Source organism: Nycticebus coucang, chromosome 6 (assembly GCF_027406575.1).
Source record: "Nycticebus coucang isolate mNycCou1 chromosome 6, mNycCou1.pri, whole genome shotgun sequence".
Classification (NCBI taxonomy): Eukaryota; Metazoa; Chordata; class Mammalia; order Primates; family Lorisidae; genus Nycticebus; species Nycticebus coucang.
The window spans coordinates 6314154-6327085 of NC_069785.1; the positions used below are offsets into that span (position 1 = coordinate 6314154).

At 45.0% G+C, this 12932-nt stretch overlaps 1 protein-coding gene across 6 annotated transcripts in view; it reads left to right on the top strand.

Moving 5' to 3' along the window:
- The window catches only part of TRIM9 (tripartite motif containing 9), a 133302-nt gene that overhangs the window by 96363 nt on the left and 24007 nt on the right, over positions 1-12932 (top strand). For 4 of the 6 annotated variants that reach the window (XM_053594604.1, XM_053594605.1, XM_053594606.1 and 1 more), the window contains exons 5-6: positions 505-658; positions 10339-10496. In XM_053594604.1, the coding sequence (XP_053450579.1) occupies positions 505-658; positions 10339-10496 (312 nt within the window). The remainder of the gene's footprint in view (positions 1-504; positions 659-10338; positions 10497-12932) is intronic. The other 2 variants (XM_053594603.1, XM_053594607.1) reach the window with 1 other exon arrangement.

Below are 12932 nucleotides of genomic sequence, written 5' to 3' on the forward strand. Positions count from 1 at the left end.
TAGCCCAGGCAACAGAGTGAGACCTTGTCTCAAGGGGAAAAAACAAGAAAGAGTAGAAGTGAAAGAGCACTCTCTCTCCCAAGACATACAGCTATATTCACTCGAATATCATGTGCTTAAATGTAAGAAATTTCACCTGCAGCCTCTAACCTATTTTATAAAACTCATTTCCGAGTCTTGATAGCATATCCACAGCTCAAATTAGTTGGTTCTAATAGGACTTAACTAAACTCCAATGCATCACTCTTTAAAGTTGCTGGCTCTTAGCGGTCGGTCATAAATGCCTAATCATATGACCATATATCCGGATCTATCTATTAGATCAGTTAATACCTGCTAATTATTACAGTGCCTCCCTCAACTGTGTTGTTCCAACTCCTGAGTCACTCTAGTCACAGCAGGGTCCTCCTCACCAACGGCACTGTGTGCATCCCAGAGTGGTTTGGGGACAGCACCCCAGAGCTGAGGCACAGTGTCTCAGACTGTGGTCTTTGGTGTGATTAGATTTCTGACGCCCTCATACGGAGAGTGCACCTGACTGAGGACCAGTGGGGGAAGGGCACACTCACGCCCCGGATGACCACAGACTTTGACTTGAGCCTGGACAACAGCCCGCTGCTGCAATCCATCCACCAGCTCGACTTCGTGCAGATGAAAGGTACGTGCTCATGTCCCCGCATCCCCAAATCAGAGAGCAGCATCCCCCCCGCCCCCGGGTGCTGCTGATACTCGAAGCAGGATCAGTGCCTGTCTGGCTAATGTTAGGAAAACCTGAAATGGTTTCTATCTTACCATATAATCAAACGTCTCCTTTCCTCAACTCAGATAAATTCAGATAAACTCAGTGCTCGCCTCCCTAAGACTCAGAGCTCAGCACCAGAGAATAACTGGCATAAAAGAGGTAGGAAGAGAAAGGGTCACTGCAAATAAATAGGATCTTGATATAAAAGGAGCCAGAAATAGGGCGGTGCCCGTGGCTCAGTGGGGAGGGCGCTGGCCCCATATACCAAGGGTGGTGGGTTCAAACCTGGCCCCGGCCAAACTGCAACCAAAAAATAGCCGGGCGTTGTGGCGGGCGCCTGTAGTCCCAGCTGCTTGGGAGGTGAGGCAAGAGAATCGCCTAAGCCCAGGAGCTGGAGGTTGCCGTGAGCTGTGATGCCACAGCACTCTACCGAGGGTGATAAAGTAAAAGTCTGTCTCTAAAAAGAAAAAAAAAAAAAGTAGCCAGAAATACTGGCATAACTCATGGGAGTCCAAAATTGAAACAACTGCCTCCATGTGGGGATGGGCAGTGGTCTCGGGGGACCCGCAGGAATCTGAGAGCGTCACAGCTAGACGGCCAATGCCAGCAAGAAAACAAGAGCCTGGAAGGAAAATGAAAATCTGAAATGAACTTTAAATGTGGCTTATTTGATTATGGGATATAGCCAGGTCCCTTTTAGACTTTTGAGGGGCTAAAGGGAAATACAAATCCCTGAAGCATTTTAAGCAAAATAACTCTTTCAAAGGAAAATAACCTCTCAGGCTACCCACACGATTAAAGTTATATGACAGTGTAACTCATATTCCTTTGAAGAATATTTCTTTTAACTTTTTGTCTTGAAATACAGATTCATAGCAGGTTGAAAAAATAGTCAGGAGGGGTCTGGCTGCTCCTCCCCATATCCCCTTGGCAGTTAAGTCTTGCCCAGTTATGACGTAGCGTCCAACCCCCATTGGTACCGTTGTGTGTGCTTCTGTGCCATTGTGTCACTTGTACAGAGCCACATGAGCACCACTATGACTGGGACACAGAACCATTCCTTCAACACAAAGATGTCCCTGGATAGTCACAGCCCTCCCCGCCACAACCCCAAATCCCTGGAAACCACTGATCTGTTCTCCATCTCTGTAATTTTGTCATTTTCTGATCTTACTGATTTGCTCTTTGCAATTCCCAATATACTTATCCACATACTAAATGTCTCTTAGCGTTCAGTGCTTTAAACATTTTGTCTCTTAAGAAAAGTCTATCTTTTTCCTTTTATTGGACAAAGAAGATCATGTAAGCAAGCAGGTTTTAGGGCCATGTCCCTAAGACTCACGTGGTGGGGATAAAGTCTTTCCTGGGCTCAGAATGTAAACTTCTCTCACCCTTGTCGATGGAGTTTTGCTCTTTCATTTTCCATTTTCTCTTTTTTTGTTGTTTAATATGTTTTGCTTTGGGAAGATGCCTCAATCAAACTTTGAAGCAATATATATTATAAATAAATATGCTTTGTTACAGTAATACAAGCATTTGCATTTATTGAGCATAATTAGCATTTAACTAACCAAACCAGACATCCCCCTAAGTATTTTCCATATACCGACTCATTTTATTCGCACAGCCCTCGTAGTTAGCTGAAGAAACTGGGGCCCAGGAAGGCTGGGTTACTTGCCCGAGTTCACACAGCTGGTGAGTAGCAGGACCAGGCTTCAGCCCTGGGGAGTACAGCTGCAGAATCCACTCCTCCAACTTCCAGTTTATTCTGTAAAGCTAGCACCATCCTAAGCAGCTTCTTCAAGGAATAACTAATTCCTCTCTTAAGCTTAATAAATGTAACTTTTGTTGCAGCCATTTTTTCTTGCTGTTTAGAAATTTTTCTTGAATAGCAACATGGAGCCTCTAAAATAAAGCCATCCTGATAAAAGAGAGAGCCCCAGATTCATTTACATTCCCCTGGATCAGCGTCTCTCTGTCCCCAATTCTTTCAAAGAGATAAAATCACCGAAAGGTATGTCACAAGTAGCTTGGAGGAAAGAATAAGTCACAAAAGAGTAATATAAAAGCCTTGGTGAAAGGGGGGGAAATGCACCAACCCAATTAGCCTGGTGAGGGAGCAGGAGAGGGCAGTTAGAGGGTACAAGCCTCAGGGCCTGGGCATGCTTTAATTGGGCCGTCAACACCCCCCCCTTCCTCACTCCCTGCCCCTTCACTCCCTGCGTCCATCTGCCCACTGTGGCTTCCAGGCCAGTTGTCGGGATGGTGGAGATTGTGTTCAAGTGAAGAGGCCCTTCCTCGGGTGTGGGGACCACAGGTGCACGCGCTCTGCATCACAGCCCACATTTCTAAAGCACTGTCACTTGGCCACTTACAACTGCAGACAAAAGTAACAGTGGGCAGGCTGTGTGGTCCATGCACGCCTGCGCACACAGCAGAGAAGGCCTGAACGCAGAGTGCTCGCACAGCAGACACTCGCCCAGAATCAAACACCAGAACGATCATTTACAAAGCAAGTAGGACGCTGGACGCTAGTATTCCATTTTCCTTTTCTTTTTAACACTTAATCTACTTCTGGTGATTATCACTCTGACTACTTCATTTGTATGCTTTGCTTTGTGCTCTTTGAGTTTAATTAATTCAGTGAGAGTCCAGTCCTTTTTAGAATCTGAATAATTTTTGTCTGTCAAATGCTTGCGATGGAAAGAGAAAGGCAGAGGTCATGGTGTACTAGAACTTGATTGGCTGTAGTGAAGACTGCTTTTGGCTCCCATAAAATCTGATAACATAGCCACAGCTGTTACTGGGCGAGAGTGAGTCTTTTCATTTTTTTAATATCTTCTTAGTTTAATAAACTGCACTGTCACAACTTGTCAGTCCCAGCATCCCAAGAAGCTGCCCCTTCAGAGCCACATACAAATGGCCAAAATAAAGCAGCATTTGGAGTGGTATCGAGCTGCACCATTGTGAAACTAACAGTACATGGAATTCAGTGTGTGTTTTCTAATTGTGCCAAATGGATTTAAAATACTTTCGAATTTGTTTGATGTGTTGCTGGATTCAGTTTGTTAGAATCTTGTTGAATATTTTTGCATCTATATTCGTTAGTGATATTGGTCTATAATTTTCTTTGCTTGTTGGGTCTTTTTCTGGTTTGGGGATCAGGGTGATGTTTGCTTCATAGAACGTGTTGGGTAGTCTTCCTTCTTTTTCTACATTTTGGAACAGATTGAGTAATATAGGTACTAGTTCCTCTTTAAAGGTTTGGTAGAATTCTGACGTGAAGCCGTCTGGTCCCGGGCTTTTCTTTTTCGGGAGATTTCTTATGGTTGATGCTATTTCAGAACTTGATATTGGCCTGTTCAACATTTCCACTTGATTCTGGCTAAGTCTTGGAAGGTGACGTGCTTCCAAGTATTGGTCTGTTTCCTTCAGATTTTCATATTTCTGAGAATAAAGTTTCTTGTAATATTCATTAAGGATTTTTTGAATTTCTGAGGAGTCTGTTATTTCATCTTCGTCGTTTCTGATTGATGAAATTAGAGATTTTACGGGGTTTTTTTCTGATTAGATTAGCCAAAGGTTTACCTATTTTATTGACCTTTTCAAAAAACCAACTTTTTGATTTATTGATCTGTTGTGTAATCCTTTTGTTTTCAATTTCATTTAATTCTGCTCTAATTTTGGTTATTTCTTTTCTTCTACTGGATTTGGGGTTGGAATGTTCTTCCTTTTCCAGCTGCTTGAGATGTCCCGTTAAGTTGTTAACTTCCTCTCTTTCCGTTCTCTTGAGGAAGGCTTGCAGTGCTATAAATTTCCCTCTTAGGACTGCCTTTGCCGTATCCCAGAGGTTATGATAATTCACTTCTACACTGCTGGTGGGAATGCAAATTAATACATTCCTTTTGGAAAGATGTTTGGAGAACACTTAGAGATCTAAATAATCTGCCGTTCAATCCTATAATTTTTCTACCAGGTATATACCCAGAAGACCAAAAATCTTTGGTACATTATAACAAAGATACTTGTACCAGAATGTTTATTGCAGCCCAATTCATAATTGCTAAGTCATGGAAAAAGCCCAAATGCCCATCAATCCACGAATGGATTAATAAATTGTGGTGTATGTATACCATGGAATATTATGCAGCCTTAAAGAAAGATGGAGACTTTACCTCTTTCATGTTTACATGGATGGAGCTGGAACATATTCTTCTTCGTAAAGTATCTCAAGAATGGAAGAAAAAGTATTCAATTTACTCAGCCCTACTATGAAACTAATTTATGGCTTTCATAAATGAAAGCTATAACCCAGTTATAACCTAAGAATATGGGGAAGGGGGAGAGAGAGGGGAGGGAAGGGAAGAGGATGGGCAGAGGGAGGGTGATTGGTGGGATTACACCTGCGGTGCATCTTACAAGGGCACGTGTGAAACTTAGTAAATGTAGAATATAAATGTCTTAACGCAATGACTAAGAAAATGCCAGGAAGGCTATGTTAACCAGTGTGATGAAAATGTGTCAAACTGTTTATAAAACCAGTGTATGGTGCCCCATGATCACATTAATGTACACAGCTATGATTTAATAATCAAAGTCACAGTGTACATTTAAAATTATGACTCAGAATAACTAAACTATCTCTTGACTCAGAACTTCAGCAAGCCTCTCTCTGGTTAGGAAATCTCACTGTAGATGCCTTTGTTGTCGGTATCAAAGAAGGCAGAGCTGCCGCTGGTTTGCACACTTTCCAGGTAGCCAGCGACTGTCCGGCAAGTGTTCCCCACCTGCAGTTCTCTCTGACCAGCTGAGGATTTTATTCTTCTGGTTTTCTGATTCCACGTTGTTCCCGAATGACTGAGATGTATCCAGACACTGACTTCTTCGTTGACATATCCCCAAATTGTAATAACATGTTTTCCTTTTGTGTTTTAATTAGAAAATCACCTCACTCTTTCCAGACCACGGGGCTTTTAAACTTTTATAGAAAACAACATATTATGCTTTGCCCTCTATTTTTATCAGAGAGTAATAAAAACTTCTTTTTTCTTAATTATAAGTTGGTATCCACAATCCTTTCCCAGATCATCGGAAGGAAATTTTAAGAACCTTTTCTTAGTCTGCCAAGAGTTCCACTGACTGGGTAAGAATAGGTTTCAGATACCTACCTCCTCCCCCAAAATACTAACCTAGGATTGTTTGAGTACGCAAAGTATCCCGAGATTCCTAAGTCCTAGTGCTGAAATGAAATGCCAGTGTGTTTATTCTGAACCCGGACAAGACAGTGCCCAACATCCTGCCAGGCCGTTTCACTGCATAGACCATCGGCTGTTCATCCCAGTCCATAGTAAGTGCCTCTACTTACCACCCTGGGATGCAGTTCCCTTTTTTTTTTTTTAAGATGGTCACTTGCTTCAGCATCCAGTTTCCTTTCTTTTTTTTTTTTCTACTTTTTTTTCAGGTTAATATGAGGGTACATACGATTAGGCTACATTATTTATGTTTGCTAGGTAGAGTCCAAGTTGTAGAGGAGCCCTTCACCCAGGAGGTGTCCCGCCTACCCCTACATTGGGGAGAGCTTAACAATCTTCTTCCCTTCTCCTCTTACCCCCTCTTCCCCCTCCCTCCCCACTTGAATTTAATTATGTTTTTCTCTCTCGTGTGGGCATGTAGTTGTTCATCTACTGGTTTCATATTAGTATTGAGTACATCGGATACTTACTTTTCCATTCTTGTGCTACTTTACTAAGGAAAATGTTCTTCAGCTCCATCCAGGTTAATACAAAAGATGTACAGTCTCCATGGTACATATGTACCACAGTATGTTAATCCATTCACTCTTATCTTTAATCCCTCATGTTCTGTATGCCAAGGTCATAGGGCAAGGACCGTGGGATCTAAGCAAACGCCCCTATAAATTATAGGGGGGAAGCTGCCGGAAGATTGGCGGGGATGGGATGAACATTCACGCTTGCTCATCTCTGTTCATGCTTGATAGCTGGGGAGCCTGAAAGGTACGTCCTTAAATCATTACATTTATTCATAACTGCACCAGCAACAACTTTCCAGAGATGGCTTATAGCTGCACTGAAGTCAGAGACAGTCCTCCAGCACATGGAGCACCATCCTGACGTGTGCTCCATGCGCAGGCCGGGAGCCCAGTTCCCAGTCCAGCCTCCTGACGTGTGCTCCATGTGCAGGCCGCAAGCCCGGCTCCCAGTCCAGCCTCCTGACATATGCTCCCTGTGCAGGCCGCAAGCCCGGCTCCCAGTCCAGCCTCCTGACATGTGCTCCCTATGCAGGCCGCAAGCCCGGCTCCCAGTCCAGCCTCCTGACATGTGCTCCCTGTGCAGGCCGCAAGCCCGGCTCCCAGTCCAGCCTCCTGACATGTGCTGCCTGTGCAGGCCGCAAGCCCGGCTCCCAGTCCAGCCTCCTAACATGTACTCCCTGCACAGGCTGCGAACCAGGCTCCTAGTCCAGACTGTCCTCCCCACATTCCTGTGTGCTCACACAGAGGAATTCAGGATGGTTGTGGCTATTCACCATCCAAAAAGAGAAAATAATTAAGTAAGGAAAATGTGGAATAGAATTGGGACTAGAGAGGCCTTACAAGAGGAAGACATTTGGAAGTGTTGGTGTAAGAAGCCACTGTTAAACAAAATTTAGTTTTGTACCTTGTCCCTGACAGACTTTTTCAAGGTAGTCAATAGTAACAGCTGCCTGCTCTCATCCAGGAGGAGAATTTTCAGCCTAAAGCTTGATTTGACAGTCTGAAAGAAGACCCTGTGCTAGAATTCTGATCAAGTCAGGAGAAACTAGTTCTTAAAGAAAAATCTGAAGCTTTTCTTTAGATCATGAAAGATCACGAGAGCTGTGGCAGCCCTGATGACAGGAGTTTCAGTAAGATAAAATGTTCTTTCTTAGATGGAGGAACTGTGAGGCTAGGAACTGTGAGGCTATCCATTCCCAAATCATACTGTGAGGCTATCCATTCCCAAATCATACAAAATAGATTAGTCAGAAAGCACTTTGGATTTTTAGCAGACCATTTATTCTGTACCCAATAAAGTAAAGTAGGATAACATAATACCCACTACAAAATCTATTTTTCTAAAATATCAGCCTAAGTCTCTGCTCTTGAGGCTGTAATTTTGTCACATTTACCCTTTTTTTGAGACAGAGTCTCACTCTGTCACCTCTGGCTAGAGTGGAGTGACATCATCCTAGCTTACTACAGGCTCAAAATCCTGGGCTGAAGTGATCCTCCTGCCTCAGCCTGCCATGCAGCTTGGACTATAGCCGTCCACCACTGTGCCTGGGCCCAGTTAATTTTTCTATTTTCAGTAGAGATGGGGGTCTTGCTCTTGCTCAGGCTGGTCTCAAACTCCTGAGCTCAAGTGATCCTCCTGCCTTGGCCTCCCAGAGTGCTGGATTAGAGGCATGAGCCACTGCACCTAACACATTTACTTTTTATATGCGACATTTTAGGATAAACGAGGTAAAAGAAAAAAAATAATTCTCAGCACACTGAGGGATAGATTTAGACATATGAAGATATCTCCAGGTTAGTTCTCTTTCTCTGTGTATCCCACCCCTTGCTTTTTTGTTCATTTGCTTATTTGTTTAAATCTGGGACAATATTAAGACCTGAAGATTACTGAGAAGTTAGACTTATCTTTTTGGTCTTTTAAAGTATATCCACTGAAGACTCATAAATGAAGTTCTGATGTTTTAATTACACATGACATCATAGTTTTCATTCAATCTTTTAATAATACCTGTGTCTACATAGGGAAATTTGATTTTCTTATCCAAGACGTTGTGAGCGTTTGTATGATTTAAGTCGAAACCATCCTGTGATCTTATTCTTTGATTTTATAATTGATGAAATGTAGACTTGCCTGAACCATGAGCAAACAGGAAGAAAAAAGACTGCTATGGAGCTATGTAATAAGAGAGTCCAAGGAATTGTTTTATGGGAGGCTCTAACTAATAAGGACAGTTAAAACAGATGGATCATTCAGTTCGCTAGAGCCCTCTGAAGAATGGTCTGCCTACTCTTGCCATATTTTACTTCCATGGTAAACATTAAAAATATATTATTTTCATCAAGGAAACAAATTTTAAACAACAAAGTAAATTGCTGATATTTAAAATGACTGTAGGTTAACCTCCCACCTCACGGTGCAGGTAGGAGGACAGCGATGTCTGCTGTCGCCTCCTCTGTCTGTACAGGCCTGTAGTTTACTTGTTGATCAAGCCAAAGGATTTATCTCCCTTCCTCCAAGTAGAGATGTTCGAGATTCCATCCAAACTCTGCACCAGTGAAGCGTAAAACATGCTTTCCCTTCCTAACCTGATCACCTCCAGTTAACTCCAGTCTGGAGTTTTGATCCAATCCTGTCCGATTTCCGAGCTCAGACACATCCCACGGCAATGTCTCACTGTCTTGTCTTAGTAGGAGAGAACTGACTGGCTTCACATGCCCTCCCAACTCGTACGTTACAGCCACTGCTTTCGTTTTCTAGGTTATCCACTGTAGACTCCGTTTCTTAATCTGCTATTAAATTAAACGTCTCCCAAATGGAACCGAGTGTGCGGGACACAGAGCCCAGCTTCCACAGTTCAGCACACGGGTGTTCCTCTAAATGTCCCGGCTGTGGTCCAAGCTGTTCTCTGCTGCTGTTAAAGTGTGAAAATAATAATAAACTGATGTTTTGGTGCTAGCAACTTTTCAGCAGTTCCCAGTTACATACATTGAACTGGTATGATAGAAGCTGGAACCGTTCCACGCCTGAGTACCTGAAGGCCCAGGGAATCTGCAATTATAAGGAACACAGAAAATCCCAGCCAAAAGGTGGGGATGGGGTATTGGGACGGCCGACACCATGACAGAAGCTCATAAGGCCGTGAGGACACCTTGAGCGTCCTTCTCATGCCAGTCCGCTCCTGTCACCACTCCCAGGCTCACGGCCACTGGGGTCAGGAAGAGGGCACTTGTCCCACTCTGCTTTCAAAGTATGGCCGCCTGGAGAGAATGATGTCACCTTCCTCGGAACAAAGAGAACACTGTTTGTGTCACTTGTTACTAAATTTTCAAAAATTCACTGCTTTCACTACTCACATGTCTAAGATCTGGAACAGAATCAGTGGTTTTTAAAAAGTTACAAGATATTAGTATATAGTGCTTTCAGAGATATTTCTCAGAATAAACCTTCTCTAGTTTTTAAGCCAAGTTTTTAATCTCAGAATAAATTTTATGATAAAACTATCAGCACAACTTCAGCCACAGTCAAACAGGCCTTAGTGGGCTGGACGGGAAACTCAGCCCGCATGTAACATCTGTCTTTTAGGGATGGGGTGTCCTGAGGGAGGTGACAGCAGAGCAGTTGTGAGAATGCACCTGTCTCCCCTCCACAGCTGTGATTAAGGTGGGAAGAGCCACTTCGAGCTTGGAAAAGTCTGGAGGCCCTGGGACTGTTCACCCCAGAGGGGCTGCTTCTGAGCACGTGTTTATCAGGGCCATGTATGTCCTGCCAAGACGCTGAAGTATTTGTGAGCAGACAGAAGTTAGGGTTATGCTAATTTCTGTTTAGCTTCCTCTCCAGTCCCCGCGACCCCCATCCTGCAGCTGGAGGAGTGTTGCACCCACAACAACAGCGCCACTCTGTCCTGGAAACAGCCACCTCTGTCCGCTGTACCCGCCGAAGGGTACATCCTAGAACTGGACGATGGCAACGGTGGTCAGTTCCGGGTAAGCAGAGAACCCACTGCATGTGAACCTGAATGCAGATGCTTCCCCTGAGGGCTGCGCAGGAGACTCAGGCCTGGTTCCCCATCTCTCCTGGGGACAGGCCATCCTGACAGGCCTGCCTGCCCTTCCGCAAAGCCCTTTCTCCCTGTACCATCACAGATGGATAGAGACTGCCCTCTTCTTTCTAAGGGACAGGTCTCCACAACTGCCCTCCCCTTTCTAAGGGACAAGACATATACTAGTGTGAGTTCTGGAGGCAGGAGGGCTGTGCTCAGATCTGGTCTTCTCCACGGAGCCATGTGACTGTGCCTGTGTGTTGCCTCTTTGAGCCTCCAGGTCCTCGTTTGTAAAAGAGGGTGATGACAGCAAGAATGTGTGTCACGCCTTGCTGCCAAGGGTCCATTAGATGATCTGTGTACAATCCCTAGCATGCTGCTCAGAACACGGGAAGCCACATTCCTGGCTGTCACTATCATTACCATTATCATTTATTGCTAGTAACATAATTAACCGTTGTCTGAGATTTACTTCTGCAATTCCCAGTTTCTAATGACTTTGACTACAGTTCCTTTAATCCACGTGCTCTCTGTGACAGCTTCCCTGTTCTAAGAACCTTTTATAGCAAACATTTCCCCTGCTTTAGGCTTCTCTTCTGGGATTTTTAGCAGAGAGAACTGATCCCAGCAGATCTTTACCTCCTGAAAGCAAGGGAGCCCTAACAACACGGAGAAGTTCACGGCCCACTCTGTAGGTAGGCCAGGCTTGCCTTTTGCTAAGACATTGGCCATGGAGCCTGCAATGATTCGGGTATGGCTATAAAAGAGGGGAGACGTGTGCAGCCCCTTCTCATCCAGCCCCTCCCCTCACCCCAGGTTGGCCTGGGAGATCTGATGCCTGGAACCTTCTGGGTACTGAGCCCAGTCCCTGTACCAATGAAGATGGGCCCAGGTCCCCAAAGAGCCCCAGGCCCCAGAGGACCAGGCTGCCTTTTGGCCATCAGTGGCCAGACCTGAGCCACCAGCTTTTAAGAGCAAAGCCTGTCAAGGTCTTTTCTCTAATGTGTTTTTGATTTTTCACCAGTTTAAACACTTGAGAATGAGGACCACATCTTCTCTAGTTCTCAGGGACAAAGGTCCCTCTTTTGGTGCAGAAGCCTCATTCACGTGTGTGACAATTCACTGGCACCACACAACCCATTGTCCTCCTCTCCAAGATAAGGGTCTCTTTCGCAGAGGATGTGTGGATGTGGGCAGAGACTCCTGTCTGCTCACCACTTTCTCGCCTCTGACTCTGCCTTTTCAGTTCTTGTTTTAGTACCCTTCTTTTCCCTTTTTTATTTTTTTCTCCTGGGGAACTAATTCTCAGGGTTCCCCGACATCTTCCTGCTCCTACCGGGCAGGTACCAATTTGGTCACAGCCCCTTCTCCCAGGTCTCCTGTTTGTCCTGCCTCCACCCGTCCGTGGGTGCTGACTCCCCCAGTTCCCGCCTCCACCCCTCCGTGGGTGCTGACTCCCCCAGTTCCCGCCTCCACCCCTCCGTGGGTGCTGACTCCCCCAGTCCATCCCTCACCCAGACTTCCCTCCCAGGTCCAGGCCTGGATTTCCACCTGGGCCCAGACATTCCCATTTCTACCTCCTGAAGCTGCTTTCAACTCAGCATGAATCAAAACTAACCCATAATTTTCTTTCAAACCATAGCTCTGTCTCTTCTATACCCTAGTTGTATATCCTTGCTTAGATATCAGACTTAAAATCTTGGCCCCATCGGGCACCACCATCCCCTCTTGCGCCCTGATAACAATAAAGAAGGGTCCTTCTAATCACCCCATGGCTCTCTCGTCTGGGCTCCTCTTATTCAGGCCATGTTGAGAACACAGGACCACTCCACAAAGGTCCCAGCCCAGCAGCCCTACACACCCCACTGCGTGCAGGTGGCCCTTGGCTTACTACCCACAGTGTGGCCCCCACAGGTGGCCCCTGCCTTACTACTCATGGTGTGGCCCCCACAGGAGGCCCTTGGCTTACTACTCACAGTCTTGTCCCCCCACCATGTGGCATTGGCTTTACCTAAGAAGTTGTTAAAAATGCAAAATCTCAATGCTAGTCCAGAAATTTCATTTTAACAGGATCCTCGCATTATTCTTGTGTACCTACCATGGGACGTTCTCAATGAGAGGACATGATATGCTGCTTTTTGTTACCACTGCAGTCGTAATGAATTGATGGGCAATCCAAGACCCTAATCTTCTTAGTAACCCACCAGAGAGTTGCCATTTTAAGGCTGAGCTTTAAATGCAAATTATTTTTGGTCATTACACAAGAATAAGTTTGCAAAGTGTACGGCTGGAGAGGGAAGCAAACGCATGGCCTATGCTGACGATGTGTGATGCTAGGATTTATTTTAAGCCTTTGAAATGTCATTCTTCCTCCCAGCCC